Source organism: Salvelinus fontinalis, chromosome 36 (genome assembly GCF_029448725.1).
Source record: "Salvelinus fontinalis isolate EN_2023a chromosome 36, ASM2944872v1, whole genome shotgun sequence".
In the NCBI taxonomy this organism is placed as follows: Eukaryota; Metazoa; Chordata; class Actinopteri; order Salmoniformes; family Salmonidae; genus Salvelinus; species Salvelinus fontinalis.
In genome coordinates, this window is record NC_074700.1 from 8214719 (window position 1) to 8230578 (window position 15860).

The 15860-nt window shown below is 42.8% G+C and overlaps 1 protein-coding gene across 5 annotated transcripts in view; it reads left to right on the forward strand.

Annotated features, from left to right (window-relative positions):
- The first annotated feature begins 21 nt into the window (after positions 1-21).
- Positions 22-15860, forward strand: part of LOC129835155 (protein Dok-7-like) — a 51076-nt gene continuing 35237 nt past the window's right edge. For 2 of the 5 annotated variants that reach the window (XM_055900572.1, XM_055900575.1), the window contains exons 1-6: positions 22-218; positions 315-360; positions 2634-2864; positions 4625-4825; positions 11530-11649; positions 15527-15631. In XM_055900572.1, the coding sequence (XP_055756547.1) occupies positions 165-218; positions 315-360; positions 2634-2864; positions 4625-4825; positions 11530-11649; positions 15527-15631 (757 nt within the window). In that variant the 5' untranslated portion in view covers positions 22-164. The remainder of the gene's footprint in view (positions 219-314; positions 361-2633; positions 2865-4624; positions 4826-11529; positions 11650-15526; positions 15632-15860) is intronic. The other 3 variants (XM_055900573.1, XM_055900576.1, XM_055900574.1) reach the window with 2 other exon arrangements.

The window sequence follows — 15860 nt, forward strand, 5'->3', positions numbered from 1 at the left end:
GAAAATTTCTGAATTGGGTGTGTGCGGTTCTGTGTGTTGGTGCCGGAGGGGGGTGCACGAAACGAGTGTGTGCCCCTCACCAGTAGTCTAAAGCTATTTTGAAAGTGACCCCTCATTCGGGCACGGGACAGCGACACTGCAGCTGTTTGGAACCATGACTGAAGATGACGGATTCGGTTGTCGTGGAAGGATATGTCAAATTCAGAGATGGAAAAAAGGTGTTTACAAAACGAAATAATTCATTGAATTTGCATGTGCTTCAAAGTTATTCGGCATTTTAACGCTAGCGTCTATTTTGTATCCTTTTCTCTCAGTGGAAGACTAGGTGGGTCGTACTTCGCAAGCCATCGCCTGTAGCAGGTACGTCGCTCATTCTGTTCAACATTTCAAAGCGCGTAATACCATACACGTTGTTGGAATAAGACCGCACAGCTTTACAATGTTTGTCTTTGTTAAATGTATGTGGTAATTTAAAACCATTTCATTCGGAAGTTTACTGCTGTGGTCTATTACTACCCTAGTAAATTGATAAATAATTTATGTTTGTCATTTACTAAACATCCCAAATGAAAAGCAACTGGAAACGAAGTTGCATTTCTGCATGCCATGGAATGAAATATTTTCTCATGCATAGGCCACTGTGCTGATGATAGGTTCGAATTTCAGGTTGCTCATTCAGAACTTTGGCTATCCCGGTGGCCCTGTATTAAAGTGAATGTGTTCTGCTAGGCTACTAGGCTACATTTAAATAGGCTTTTGCTGCGTGTGTTTATAACTGACGTATAAAAACAGAGTCGCACACTCCATATGTATAAACTCCAAGTAATTTATTGGTTAAAACGCCAACGTTTCAGGATCACTGTGCCTTCTTCAGGTTATAACTGGTTTATAACCATGAATATCAGTCAATTAAGCTGTAAATACAATGTAGAACATGTAGGCCAATAGTTAAATGTAAAATGTCTGTGGTTATAAAGAATTTAAACTATAGTCTTCTGATTGGAAGTGATTACCCTTACTATGTTATAATTATTGTGTTTATTTATTATATGTTCAGATATAATAGTAAATGCACTCTGGTGAAGTGTTGACTTTTCTTCAGTGCATGTTATTGTGATTGTGGGATACCGCATGAATAGCCTACTATTCTCAAGTGGAAATAATTTGCAAGCATTGAAGACTTGCAGGGCAGCGGGCGCCAACTGTTTTGCACCATTGACTGACATTTCATGCTTTTAAGTGGGGTAACTCACAAAGACATGGGCTTTCATGCTCTTCCACACTTTGATTATGCAACCGCAGTGGAAATAGATGGAGCAGCCATATTGTGTTACACTATAGCCTCCTTCTCTTTGCCTATCTGGGCTCTGCCCGTCCCTAGGTGTTTAATGGACTAGGCCGAGGTTGGATGCAACCATTCCTCGTCCCTTTGAAGTCCCTGTTATCTCAGCTGTCCACAGTCATGTGTGAGCTGTGTGTGTGTGTGTGTGTGTGTGTGTGTGTGTGTGTGTGTGTGTGTGTGTGTGTGTGTGTGTGTGTGTGTGTGTGTGTGTGTGTGTGTGTGCTTGGCGCCAGTGTGTGTGTGACAGATAATAAAAGGTCTTGTTTTGTCAGTTGACACTGTGATTGTACTTCGAAAGTGCCGAAGAGAGGTGCGAGGAGGCCTCTGTCCCCGACTACTGTCTATCTTCACCGTGCCTGTACAGCCACAGTAAATTCCAAGCACTCAAGATATCTGTAGGCTACCCTCTGACTTTCATGCCGCGTCAAGGGGTACTGGTACTTACACTAGGTCTGTTATCGTTTTATCACATTGAGTGAGGATGAGACTGGACTAGAGAACAATCAGCATGTTTTAAATGGCATAGGCCTATTATGGGATTTAGCCATGCCTTACAGGAGCCAGGTGCTGTCAACAGGCTGGCTGAAAGTGCAAAAGTTGCTTATTGAGTTATTGTGTAGAGTGTAGCATTTCAGGATATTATAGTGAAGTCAGAGTCCTTTTGATCTTTTAGTTGCAGGCTTGAAAATATGGACAATTTATTTCAGCCGTATTTCTTCCCTAGACAGCAGGGATCCACTGAAGTCGAGTATAAGAACTGACATTTTCTAATGTTACTTTACTCTCTCTTTTCCTCCCCATCTCATCCTCTCACATCCGAACAGTCAGTACAGTACACTACACTTCAATTTAGTACAGTACAATACAATACAGTACAGGACGATATGATACAATACAATAAACAGTTTAACTTTTTTGCGTAACTGTTCAAGGAGTACCTGTTTTTTAAAACCTCAAATTGATTCTCACTTCACCCTATTCCCTGGAATGTTTCTCAGTACTATGGTAACTCAATGTATAACATACCTTTCTGGTTGTATTTAAGCTCCTGTCATACCTAGCCTCAACATTTACCAACAACTAGGACTTCTTTTAGACTGTGAGCTAGGTTCCTGGACACAGATTAAGACTAGTCCTGGACTAAAAAGCACTTTCATTGGAGGTTTCCTTTGAACATGCTTTTAAGTTTTAGTCTGTGTCCAGAAAACTGAACCTGTATGTTATAGACCATCAGTATTTTGTCAAATGTAAGGTTTTTGTTATGTTCTCTTTTCTCTCCCCATTTTCGTAGACTGTTTGGTGCTTCTCGTCTACAAAGACAAGTCGGATAAAGCCCAGGGCCACCGGGAGAAGGGCAGCATCACCTTGGAGGATATCTGTGGACTGGAGACAGGTCTCTCCTATGAGGGGGTAAACTACACGCTGGCTATCCTCTGCCTGAGCCAGGTTGCTGTGCTGGGCTTCGACGGCAAGGAGGCTCTGCTGGCCTGGGATATCCGCATCCGCTACAGTCTTGGTGAAGGTGGGATACTTTCTTTTCTGAAGTTGTTTACAACCAAACATCCCTTTTGGGAACGTTAATTCATTTGGGGTTTTGTTTTTGTACTAGATTTGTCTTCTTTTTTTATTTTATTTAAAAAAAATTACAACCTAAGAATAAATTAATAGGTGTGCAAAACCATAGGTCTTTTCCACTTTGAAGTTTTAACTTCCAAAAGATTTTGGCCCAAAGTCCTAGACTTTTGTGTTTCTGTGGTTGAATCAACATGGGGCCAAAACAAAGCCTGGGGCTAAGAAAGTGTTATGCCACCAGGTAGGTAGTAGATAATATGTATTACTCTGTGCGGCGTTGCGTCAAATCAGCTTGGTATAACTTGACCTGGCACATCGGTATCTGCTACAGCATAGGCACCAGCTAGTCTGATGCGTAGGTCCTTGTTGACAGTGTTCTCCAATTACATGCTCTTCTGGGTGACCCATGTGTTGTGTAATATGGATTCATGTCACATGGGCATCAAACCAAATAATGTTATAGTGAGGTGTTTTAGATGTCAGTTTCATAACTGATTTAGTATGGAAACAAAGGTTATAATGGGTTGTATCTGATGATATCCCTGTCAGCACCTGGAAATACCTATTAGTTTACATCTGCTTCGACTTTTCGATGTTCTGATGTTGTTTTAAATGTTTATTAATGCAATTCAGATTTTGTAGGAATCTCAATTACTCCACAGAGTCCAACTGATTTGTGTTGTGGAACAAATGAGTGTAAAAGAGGTCACAAATCACTCACAGAGGTAATTAATCTATTGTGTGGAGTATAATTGGAATGGTCAGGCTGCCCTGTCCTGTGTGTGTCTGTGTGTCCAAAGTTTATGCCAATTTGTGTGTGTGTGTGTGTACAATGTGTATGCCAATGTGTGTCTGTTCCACTCCACTGTGTGTGTGTTCCACTGTGTGTGCGTGTGTACTGATTGTCGTGCTCTGGTCTGAAGTGTGGCCAGGCACGTAGAAATGTCACCTGCCAGCCCGTGGCTGAGGTCTGCTGTGTGCCAGCGCTTTTGTTGTGAGTTGTGTCACCCCATGAATCTCTCTCAAACTGAGCGTTGATGTGACGGGACTGGCCGACATTTTTTCATCATCGAAGCCATCAATCTCTCACCTAACAGAGTTGACTCACTGGTATCAGTCATGTGTTTTAATGTAGTTGCTGCTTAGCATCAAGGATCTCTAACCTGTACACATACTTAAGCACTGTTTCGCAAACACTTACAATTCACACACACACACACACACACACACACACGCACACGCACATGCACACACACATACACATACACACACACACACCACTTAAAACAGATAGATAAACGGACACACAACACATGTTCCTTCCCTGGCCGGGCACTGTCTTTCCTCTCATGTTGCTCATTAACAAAAATATTGAGTCTATTACATTGTTGTTAGTGACAGGCTCTGATTGATTACATTTGGGCTTCGGATCTGAGCTCTACTCTGTTCTTAATTCAGCCTACTGATCTCACTCTCAATGCGCTCAACTGTTTCCCCTTCTTTTTATTGTGCAATTAAATCAAAGCCATACTGGAGCAATAATGTTTGGAAATAAATAGTTTTCTCTATCCCTTTATAGTTATTGCCTACCATTAATGCCGAGGGAGGCATAGTCTATAATGGGATACGTTTTTATAAAGTCAAATGACCTCATTTGTTTTTATTGTCTTTTGTTTAAGTGGTTTTCAACTTCTCTTCTTCTCTGTCCAGTCCACAGGTTTAGCGTTGGCATCTTACCAGGCACCAAGTTGGAGAGTGGGTCTGCGATCCTTCACTTGTGTAACAACCTACTGGTTCTGGCCAGGGACATCCCCCCTGTTATCATCGGCCAGTGGAACCTCCCGGACCTACGCAGATATGGGCCTGTACCAAATGGCTTCGTCTTCGAGGGGGGAACGCGCTGCGGCTACTGTGAGTTGACTGATGTTGCTGTTATTGTTGCGCAATGGTCTATTAACCATTGTGCTGTTCTGTTGTCTCACGACAAAGAAGAATGGCATCGTCATTGGTGCTTTCCAGTTTGACATTTGGCTTCAACATGTGGATCCTTTGAACCTAAACCCAATAAGTTTAGACTTGGACTGTTTTCTAAGAACTGACACAAACATCTATGTCTATGTGATCTGATTAAGTACCATGGAAGTAGTAAAGAGGATGTATCTGCTTGAGCGAGTCATAAGACTACTAATCCAATACAGTACATAACAGTATGTGACAAGAGAGAATGATCCCACACAGTAAAACGTTGATGGAGTCAAATGGCACTCTGACATTTTATGTAGGTTATACTGTTATTATTTCCGCTGACCTTTGGGTACTTTGAGAGGACAAAAGGCTTGATTTTATTGATCTAAGATGATGAGTGGACTTAATGACAGGAAAGTTGACAGTTATAGAAGTTCATTCAAACTACACGTTTGCCTCGTTTCACACCTCATTCACATGCAGAGTATATTGACTTGTTCTTTCAGCCTGTTGTATCACACCACAAGATGGTCTAACTGACATGTGTCTATGATTGATCTCCTCTTTGGGACTTTTTCATTGAGAGCATGAAAGACACGTTTGTCATTTTGGAGGATTTAAATCATTACACTTCCATGGGTTTTTACTCTTAGATTCCTCTACCCTGTTGGAACAGCGTGCCAGCTGGCATCATTCAGACAGGGAACATTAGTGTCGGAACTACGACTCGTGACTAGAGGGATGAACAGAGTTGCTGGGTGTTTCTTCATTTTTCAGACTCCAGTGTAGCTCTCCTTGGGGCCAACTCACATTAAATGTGCTCAATGGTGTTTGGCGAGACAGAAACATACAAATGTATCTTTGTGTATGTGAAGTATTGTGTATTGCATCTGCTTTGGTAACAACATGAAATAAAGGACTTGGTGTCGTGGGCGATTTTGTTTCACAAAGCTTGCAGGCTTTGAATAGAAATCCAATCTCAGTTAGCCTTGGTCCAGCAAGACTTAATCTTTAAATATAAAAAGTCAATGAGAAGTCATACTTGAGAAATCAGAGAGCACATTAAGTTCATTTCCATATCTGAAACATGTGTGTGATTTGCGGTATGGTATTTTGCAGTTTACTTCCTGGAATAAACACAAAACCGTTAGAGGGGGAATGGACGCGTGTCAACACCTGGAGTGGACACAGACAGGCACGCAAAGTACTCCACATAGCTTGAAGACATCAATATTAATACACACGATCCACTGGAAACACGAGACTCCAGTATGTGAAGCGTGATTTATTTAGCTCCATTCAGTCTTCCACTAGAGGCACAACTTAATATCGTGAAGGTCACATCGGGGAGAGTTTTCCAATCCATGCGTCGTAAAAAAAGGAAAGCACATCCCTTTTTTAGAGAGGGGAAAAATGTGTGTGTGTTTGTGTGTACATGGGATCTACAGTGCATTCAGAAAGTATTCAGACCCTTTCACTTTTCCCACATTTTGTTACATTACAGCGTTATTCTAAAATAGATCAAATTGTTTTTTACCCTCATCTATCTACACACAATACTCCATAATGACAAAGCAACACCAGGTTTTTAGAAATTTTTGGTATTCAGGCCAAAGAATCATGTTTCTCATGGTCTGAGAGTCATTTAGGTGCCTTTTGGCAAACTCCAAGCGGGCTGTCATGTGCCTTTTACTGAGGATTTGCTTCCATCTGGCCTCTCTACCATGAAGGCCTGATTGGTGGAGTGCTGCAGAGATGGTTGTCCTTCTTGAAGATTCTCCCATCTCCACAGAGGAACTCTCGAGCTCTGTCAGAGTGACCAACGGTTTCTTGATCGCCTCCCTGACCAAGACCCTTCTCTTCCGATTTCTTAGTTTGGCCGGGCGGCCAGCTCTGGGAAGAGTCTTGGTGGTTCCAAACTTCTTCCATTTAAGTATGATGGAGACCACTGTGTTCTTGGGAACCTTCAATGCTGCAGACATTTTTTGGTACCCTTTCCCAGATCTGTGCCTCGACACAATCCTGTCTCGGAGCTCTACGGACAATTCCTTCGCTGCAGAACTTATTTACACGCCTGTCTAAAACTTATTTACACGCCTGTCCCCGCAGCGAATGGCGGCGCCTTTGTTTGGTCCTATGGTTCTGACTTTATTATGTAGAAGTGGAGAGGTCCATTACGTTAGGATGCGGGTGGGTATGGTGTGATGTGTGCTGCTTAGCTTTCTTGAAAACTTTTCATGATGTCATTATTAAAGGAAGTTAGTTATCTCACCTGTTGCTTGTTGTTGTAGCCAGATCCTTGAGTTGTCCTCAAAGGACCACTCATTCATTCAATGCACCACTCAATGACATATGACTTTTCACTCAAGTACGGAAATAAATTGATGCAGTAGTAGACATTGCATCTGTTGAACCCATTCATACTGTAAATGATACTCAAGTGAGATTATTAACTAGCCTTTTGAATTGGCCGTTTTATTCAGAACCGGATGATAGACGACAACAGATTACTGCAGACAGGAGATGTTGTAACCAGTGGAGGCTCTTCATTGGAGGAAAGGGAGGACCATCCTCCTCAGTGAATTTCATAAACATTTAAATAGTCAAACATTCAAAAAGTTATCCTTTGTAGATAAAACTATACTAAATATATTCACGTCACCAAATAATTGATTATAACACACTGTTTTCAATGGAGGTCTACAGTAGGCTCAACAGCACTCTGTAGGGTAGCCCCGTGGTTTAGCCGGAGGACAGCTAGTTTCCATCCTCTTCTGGGTACATTGACTTCAATACAAAACCTAGGAGGCTCCTACCCCCTTCCAGCTAGCTAGTTGAGCCTACTCAAACACCCTGCTCAAACAGAGAGGGATGCTATGTTACCTAGCTGACTACGGCTATCCAACTCTAGAACTCTTCCAAGTCAAGGTAAGCTTTTGGCTTTATTCATTTATTGACACCGGAACTCGCCGGTGTAACTGCTAAACTGCTTGCTAACTGTACACTGTACTGGATGATTGTAGAGGATTTACTAAGGCGTTAGTTATAGTAGCTATGTTATTGACTTGACGCTAGCTAATATGGTGACAACTATCTAAGCTGTGTGTCCACAAGCAAATGGAAAAGGTGTGAGGAGGAGAGCGTGTAGATCACAGGAGGTTGGTGGCACCTTAATTGGGTAGAACGGGCTCGTAGTAATGGCTGGAGCGTTATCAGTGGAATGTTATGAAATAAATCAAACACATTGTTTCTAGGTGTTTGATGCAATTCCATTCGCTCCATTCCAGACATTATTATGAAGCGTCTTCCCCTCACCAGCCTCCTGTGTCACGTATCCCCCCCGGTACTGATGCTCATTCTGTTCACCAGTTCCGGAGGTCTACGTCACCGGCTTTCTAGGCTTCACTGAACGGGATTCATTATCATCAACCCCGGACTGTCTTGTCTGTTTATACACACCTGGTTCCCATTTCCCCTGATTAGTATGTTATATATGTTCCCTCTGTCTTTGTCGGTTATTGTTCCCATGTCCGTCGGTGGTGTGAGTGCCTATGCGTTGGTGCAGCTGTTATGCTGCGTGCTATGTATATATATTGTGTATTACGGGTATTGTCCTGTGGCGTTTAACGAGGTTTACCCTCCCTCTTTTGTTTGGGTACAGCCCAGTGTTTTGTATATGTGTTTGTTATGGGTGTATGAAAAACCCCTATTGTGTATTCCTGCGCCTGTCTCCAAAATCCTTTATACACTGTGGCGTAGATGCAAGAAGGAATTATACAACGATCTGGCTGGCTGCTATGAAAGTGAAATGTGTTTGTGTGTGATCAGGGGCGTATTAATTCCTCCGATTCTTTTGAAAAACATTTCTTAAACGTAATCAAACGGAACAAAATGGAGATAAACATAACTGAAGTTGTTCAATAGAAACTCTCGTTTGCAACGGCTGGACTGATTACACCCTAGATCACCTAAATGCAGGCAAGATTGTGCAAGGCGGTATTGAATGTGTAAGTGTCTGTCACCTTCAAAATTCTCTCGATCTGTGCACCTACAGTATGTTGTAAACTTTAATTCATAGGATAGGTTGTAGCAACTTCATGATGGGTATAGGAACAATTTGAGTATCATGTAGTAGCCTAAGCCTATCATTGTTACATTGAGCTGGGTGAATGTAATATGACTGACAGTCATCCAATATGCTGTAATAGAAATAAGGCGATGCTCATTAAAAAAATGATCATCCTCCCTCATCTTAAACGGCACCGACCGCCACTAGTTGTAACATACGTCTTGAGTCCCCCTCAGTGTAAACATCTGAGTGGTTTTAGCTGCTAACCTCTGACCCCTTCTTAGGGTCGGTGGCATCTAAAACATGCGACAGGGGGTAGCTCTGTGGTGGGTGGTCTCACGACCAGGTGACAGAAAGACCCCCTTGGTGACACCCCCTGGTGTGTCTTGGGCTTGGGAATGGCAAGAGGGCAGGAGAGTTCCTGACCCATTAACCCTCACACCCATGTACCCTTTACCACCTTTACACTTTGAATTTTACATTTTGAGTGACCGGAGCTGTATACCAGAGATTTCGATTTTTGACCGTTCATTTGTGTTGTGTGAGGCTTTATTTAGCCTAGGTTATTTAGCATGCAGATGTAGGGTCTGAATTTGATCACAGCAGGAAATGCACATTTGTAATGTATTTAAGGTTTGAAAAGGCTTCTAAAGACTTGATTTGCCCTAACGAAAAATATATCAAGACCTACAAAAAATGGCTATTAATTATAATCCACATACTACACTGAACAAAAATATAAACACAACATGTAAAGGGTTGGTCCCATCTTTCATGACCTGAAATAAAAGATCCCAGAAATGTTCCATTCACACAAAAAGCTTATTTCTCTCAAATTCTGTGGACAAAATCCCTGTTAGTGAGCATTTCTCCTTTGCCAAGATAATCCATCCACCTGACAGGTAAACCATATCAAGAAGCTGATTAAACAGCATGGTCATTACACAAGTGTAGCTTGTGCTGGGTACAATAAAAGGCTACTCTAAAATGTGCAGTTTTGTCACACAACACATTGTGTGACAAAGACGCAGGGAGTAAGGAAGCAGGTGCAGTCGGTGAGTTTAATACGAACAAACAAAGTGAATACACGAACTAGAGGAGTGTCTGAACATGAACACAGAAACAATACTGCCTGATGGGGGATAATAACGGAGTGCTAGATAAAGGGGGAGTAATCCGGGAAGTGATGAGGCGCAGGTGTGCCTAATGATGAGGCGCAGGTGTGCGTAATGATGGTTGCCAGGTGTGCATAATGATGGGTTGGCAGGACCGGTGGTTAGTAGACCGTTGACGTCGAGCGCCAGAGGGGGGGAGCGGGAGTAGACGTGACACAATGCCACAGATGTCACAAGTTTTGAGGGAGTGCAATTAGCATAATGACTGCAGGAATGTCCACCAGAGCTGTTGGCAGATAATTGAATGTTCATTTATCTACCATAAGTCGCCTCCAACATTGTTTTAGACAATTTGGCAGTACGTCCATCCGGCCTCCCAACCACAAACCACGTCTATGGTGTTGTGTGGCCGAGCCATTTGCTGATGTCAACGTTCTGAACAGTGTCCCATGGTGGTGGTGGGGTTATGGTATGGGCAGGCATAAGCTACGGACAGCTAACACTATATTTAATTTAAGCGATGGCAATTTGAATGCATAGAGATACCGTGACGAGATCCTGAAGTCCATTGTCTTGCCATTCATCCAGCGCCATGACCTCATATTTCAGCATGATAACGCACAGCCCCATGTCGCAAGGCTCTGTACACAATTCCTGGAAGCTGAAAATGTTCTTCCATGGCCTGCATACTTACCAGACATGCCACCCATTGAGCATGTTTGGGATGCTCTGGAACGACGATGACGACAGCATGTTCCAGTTCCTGCCAAAATCCAGCAACTTCGCATAGCCTTTGAAGAGTAGTGTGACAACATTCCACAGGTCTCAATCAACAGCCTGATCAACTCTATGCGAAAGAGATGTGTCGCGCTGCATGAGGCAAATGGTGGTTTCACCAGATACTGACTGGTTTTCTGATCACCGGCCTTACCTTGTTTTTTAAAGTATCTGTGACCAACAGATGCTTATCTGTATCCCCAGTCATGTGAAATCCATAGATTAGGGCCTAATGAATTTATTTCAATTGACTGATTTCCCTATATGAACTGTAACTCAGTAAAATCTTTGAAATTGTTGCATGAATATTTTCCTGCTGTAGCAAACTGGCTCAAATTAAGATCATACATCTGTATTCTGGAATGTAGTGGGTTAACATAATTTAACCTCAGCATTTTTTTTTATATCTAAAGAAGTTCAATGCTGCTCTTATTTCAGTATCTGGCTAAGTTGAAATGGATCTCAATTACCAGACGGATGACAATCCATGGTGATGTCCATTCAGTCTGCAAACAAAATGAGTGGGTGCTAGCTATTAGTGTGCTTGTGTGCCAACTGGCCAGTACAAAGATGTATCTCTGTACACTACTTCCATCCAGTTATAATTGACCCAGAGGGGTGTGGTAAAACATTCTGTCTAAAGAGCGAAATGTGACATTAAGCCGGCGGACTATGTGTGTTTCCTACAGGGGCTGGCGTCTTCTTCCTATCGTCCATGGAGGGAGAGCAGATCAGCTTTCTGTTCGACTGCATCGTCAGGGGCATCTCCCCCACCAGAGGCCCTTTTGGACTGAGGCCAATCCTGCCTGGTCAGTACCAAAGGTGTTTACTGCTTCGTAGGTATGAAAGTTGTCACGGCTAGCTATACGACTTGCCCAAACAAGTACATACAGACCAGGGTAGTGAATTTATAGTACAGGACATATGGGAGTTAGGAGTATTTTTTATCAAATTTCTGGGCAATTTAAATGGAGATAATGGATGAAATGTAGCCTTAATGTATCCTTGTCATTCTAAGGTAAGTTATGTAGAGGTATATTATCCATTGCCCTTTCGCCTTCTGACTTGGCAAACACTTAAATCGAACATTTGCAGTCTTAATTAAAACAAGTGTTCTTCAAGAGATACTTTGTGTGGGATTTATCCTCACTATAATAGTGGCCCACCATGTGCTTTCTGGAATGCAGCCACTTCCAGAGGTTGTTGCTCTAAGTCCCATGGATTCCATCCAATGTACTTTGATCCAACAGCATTATGACTGACAGCTGTTATATACATCATTGGATTAGCTGGGTACAGACTATAATATTAGTGAATAAAATCTGATATCCACTGGCCTAACTGTACCGCAAGCAGCGTATACAACGGGGCCACCTTATACATATGTAATATGATAACCACTGTACTAACTGTAATTATAGCAGCAAATTCAATCCAGTCACCTCTGTATAGTCTGTCGCATCGTGAGAGAGGTACAGTAGGGGTAAGGGTGGGCGCTGCAGCTGTGTCTTGTCACACTGGGTGTTCCTGGTTTCACACATCCTCTCGCCCAATCAGGCATTGAGCTCATCTCCTATTATTGTAGTCTGTAGTAGAATAAATAGCAGGGGACGATGTCAGAGGGAGAGCGGGAGGTCAAAGTCACAGTTCACACAAGCAGAGCGCACCAAACCCTTCTAATCACTCTGGGCATGTGTGTAACCTCATCCCCAGGATTCCTGTGTCACTGCACCCCCCCCCAACCCCACCACCAAAAGCACTCACTCTGGGCCTCTCTCTCTCTCTTTGTCTCTTTCACATTTCCCCTTGCTTTGCCGCCCCCATTTCTCTCTCTCTCTCTCTGTTTCTAATATCCCTACTCTCCTGTAAACACCACTGTCCCTTCTCATGCAAAGGGAACAGGGTTGTTGACAAGAAGCTGAAGCAGATGTCAGCTGTTACATCTAGTTGATTGCAGTCCTTTCGGTAACTGATAGATATGCCGGTATCACATAAATGGCAATCCATTTGAAATTCTCAAGGTAGTCTTTTGCCATTTGTATGTCACTTTGCACTCTACTTGCACAATCAAAATGACAATGACCCTTAGAAATTACCCATGACAAAATATTGGTTGACCAGGAAATCAATGTAACTTAGCAATAACAGCTGACCTTGGGTTGGAACTAAGGTAACTTACATTAGATCCTCGGCGCGGCGCTAATGATCCGTAGCCACACCATCTCCATTACGCGTACCACAGGGGCCACGTGGCAAGCAGTGCTATTAATAAACACATGTAGTGTTGCACAAACAGCAAGGTGTACCCCTGTGTGACCCTGTTCTCTATTACCTCACTAAAGGCCTGGCGTTATCACCCTCACAGATAGAGGGCGTCGTGACAGCACAACGATTACGATTGCACGAAAGCACTCAGTACTGGGTCTTGTTCAGTAGGGCACACCGTAGCAAAAGGTTTTGCATAGGAATACAAAAATCTGTATTCAAATTGGATACTTTCAGGTATTACCTTTCGGTTTGACTTCGTTTAAGGTCCTTTTCTTCCTACTGAATAGGACCCTGTACTTGCGTCTACTGATACTGCCTGTCCTATTAGATGTGTGCTAGAGAAAATGTAAATTGTGTATAAACAGGGACAAAGGGATAATTTTGCTGGACATGAGTACATGTTTATTCGGCAGCCCCCCCCCCCCCCCCCGCCACACACACAAAAAGTCCAAACAAGCTAATTGAAGTAATATTTGTGAATTCTTGGCCATGGAAACATTTCTGGTCAGTCTCAGTGAATTTAAAACAGTTAGGAAGGGAGACTTTGAAAACTGGATTGAGTGAAGTAGCAGCAAATATGTTAATTGAGCAACTAATGAGCATGGAGAACCTCAAGTTTGAAAAAAAATCACCTTACATGTTTTCAGTTTAATCACCTTGTATATATTTTCAGTCTAATACGGCTGTTTACTTACTTTTGTAGCTCTTCCTCAGAAGCATGCTGTTTTAACTGTCCTCTCGACCGAAAGGATTTGATAAATGTGATTGTTGACGATGACATTGGCCTACGTCTCACCTTATGCTACGCAGAATATCAGATCTCAACAACGATTGGAGAAGTGTTTAACATCTCCGGTACCACATCCTTATGATATATATCTTGTCAAAAGTGCAACTTGACTGCAAACGGAGATCTGTATATAATGACGAGATGCTCATGTCTCTGCCCTAACAATGGGAGTAGTCCCAAAGGCTGGAAGGCAGGTGAAAAACTTAGGTCCAAAATAAGCCCATAGAAACACATTGTTGCCAGCAGCATACCACCCTGCATACCACTGCTGGCTTGCTTCTGAAGCTAAGCAGGGTTGGTCCTGGTCAGTCCCTGGATGGGAGACCAGATGCTGCTGGAAGTGGTGTTGGAGGGCCAGCAGGAGGAACTCTAAACAAAGATCCCAATGCCCCAGGGCAGTGATTGGGGACACTGCTCTGTGTAGGGTGCCGTCTTTCGGATGTGACGTTAAATGGGTGTCCTGACTCTCTGAGGTCATTAAAGATCCCATGGCACTTATCGAAAGAGTAGGGGTGTTAACCCCGGTGTCCTGGCTAAATTCCCAATCTGGCCCTCAACCATCACGGTCACCTAATAATCCCCAGTTTACAATTGGCTAATTCATCCCCCTCCTCTCCCCTGTAACTATTCCCCAGGTCGTTGCTGCAAATGAGAACGTGTTCTCAGTCAACTTACCTGGTAAAATAACGGATAAATTAAAAATAAAATAAATTGTGCTTATTTTGGACAGATTTTGGGGAGTGAAACCTCTCGCTTTGCCTCTTCCTCTCTGTTGCAAAAGAGACATGCTAGAATGCCTGACTGAAATATGGAACAAATACAATTTTTTTTTAATGGTGTTAGAACATGATTGTTTGGTTGTGGGACACGGGACGAAGTGCTAAAATGCGGGACTCTACCGCACATTCCGGGACATGTAATCACCCTAATCACAAGGGCCCCTCAAGGATTCATTGGCACACTGGTGATTTATGTTCACATCTGTCCCAGTGTCACCTCATGCACCTAATGCAGCAGGCATAAAACAAACGCCTGAGCAGCGCTTCTTTCTTTCTAGTCCTGTCAGGATGTTGCCATACAGGATGTTCTCTTCTGCACTGTTGAACCAATCCAGTAAATGTGGAGGAGGAGTTAAGACGGAGTGTTGCCTTGTTAACGTCCAAAAGCAGAAGTCACGTCACAGGCTCTCTTTCCATTTCCCCTGAAAACCGGATGCATCCAGTTAATAATGACCCTGCAGAGGGAGCCTCAATACGAAACACTCTGCTTCACTCTATTGACCCCATGTCACTGTGACATCAGAAAGGCACCCAAGGTTAACCTCTCCTCACAGATAATGATGTATACTATTATCAGTAGGCCTCCTACCGAGGTTTACGACTATTAATCAACAGACATAAACAGAATTTTGTCCTTTCCATTGAATTGTCTCACAGGGGCCTGTCTAAACGGATATATTCTTTTAGGATACTGTAGTAAATGACCAAAAGAGCAGTAGAATATTGTTTATTGGAATTACTATATCATTGCTATGGTGTGCTATTGATACTATGTATTGTTGTTGACTGTTGACTGCTAGTAAACTAAAGGTAAAGTAAAATGTATACTGTTGTGTTTCACGCCGACAGACCCCAACGCTGCCGCCAACCAGGCCTACTCTGAGGAGAGGGTAAACCATGAGGCCCAGGAGCTGGAGAAACGCCTTAGCATGCTGTCTCACCAGAGCAGCACAGGTGCATTACCTTTCAGTCTATTCCAACCATTAGAATGAGCCTGTACTTCAATGCAAAATCATCACAGTCATTGCGCTGTACTAAAAGTGCTCTATCTTGAAAACTTGACTGCTGACATGCACCCTTTTTTGGGGGATTGTATTAACAATGGGCTAATGAACATAATACTACAATATAGTTTATGAGTGAAGTATTGTGAGTATTATGACTGTGACTACCAGTTAGACAA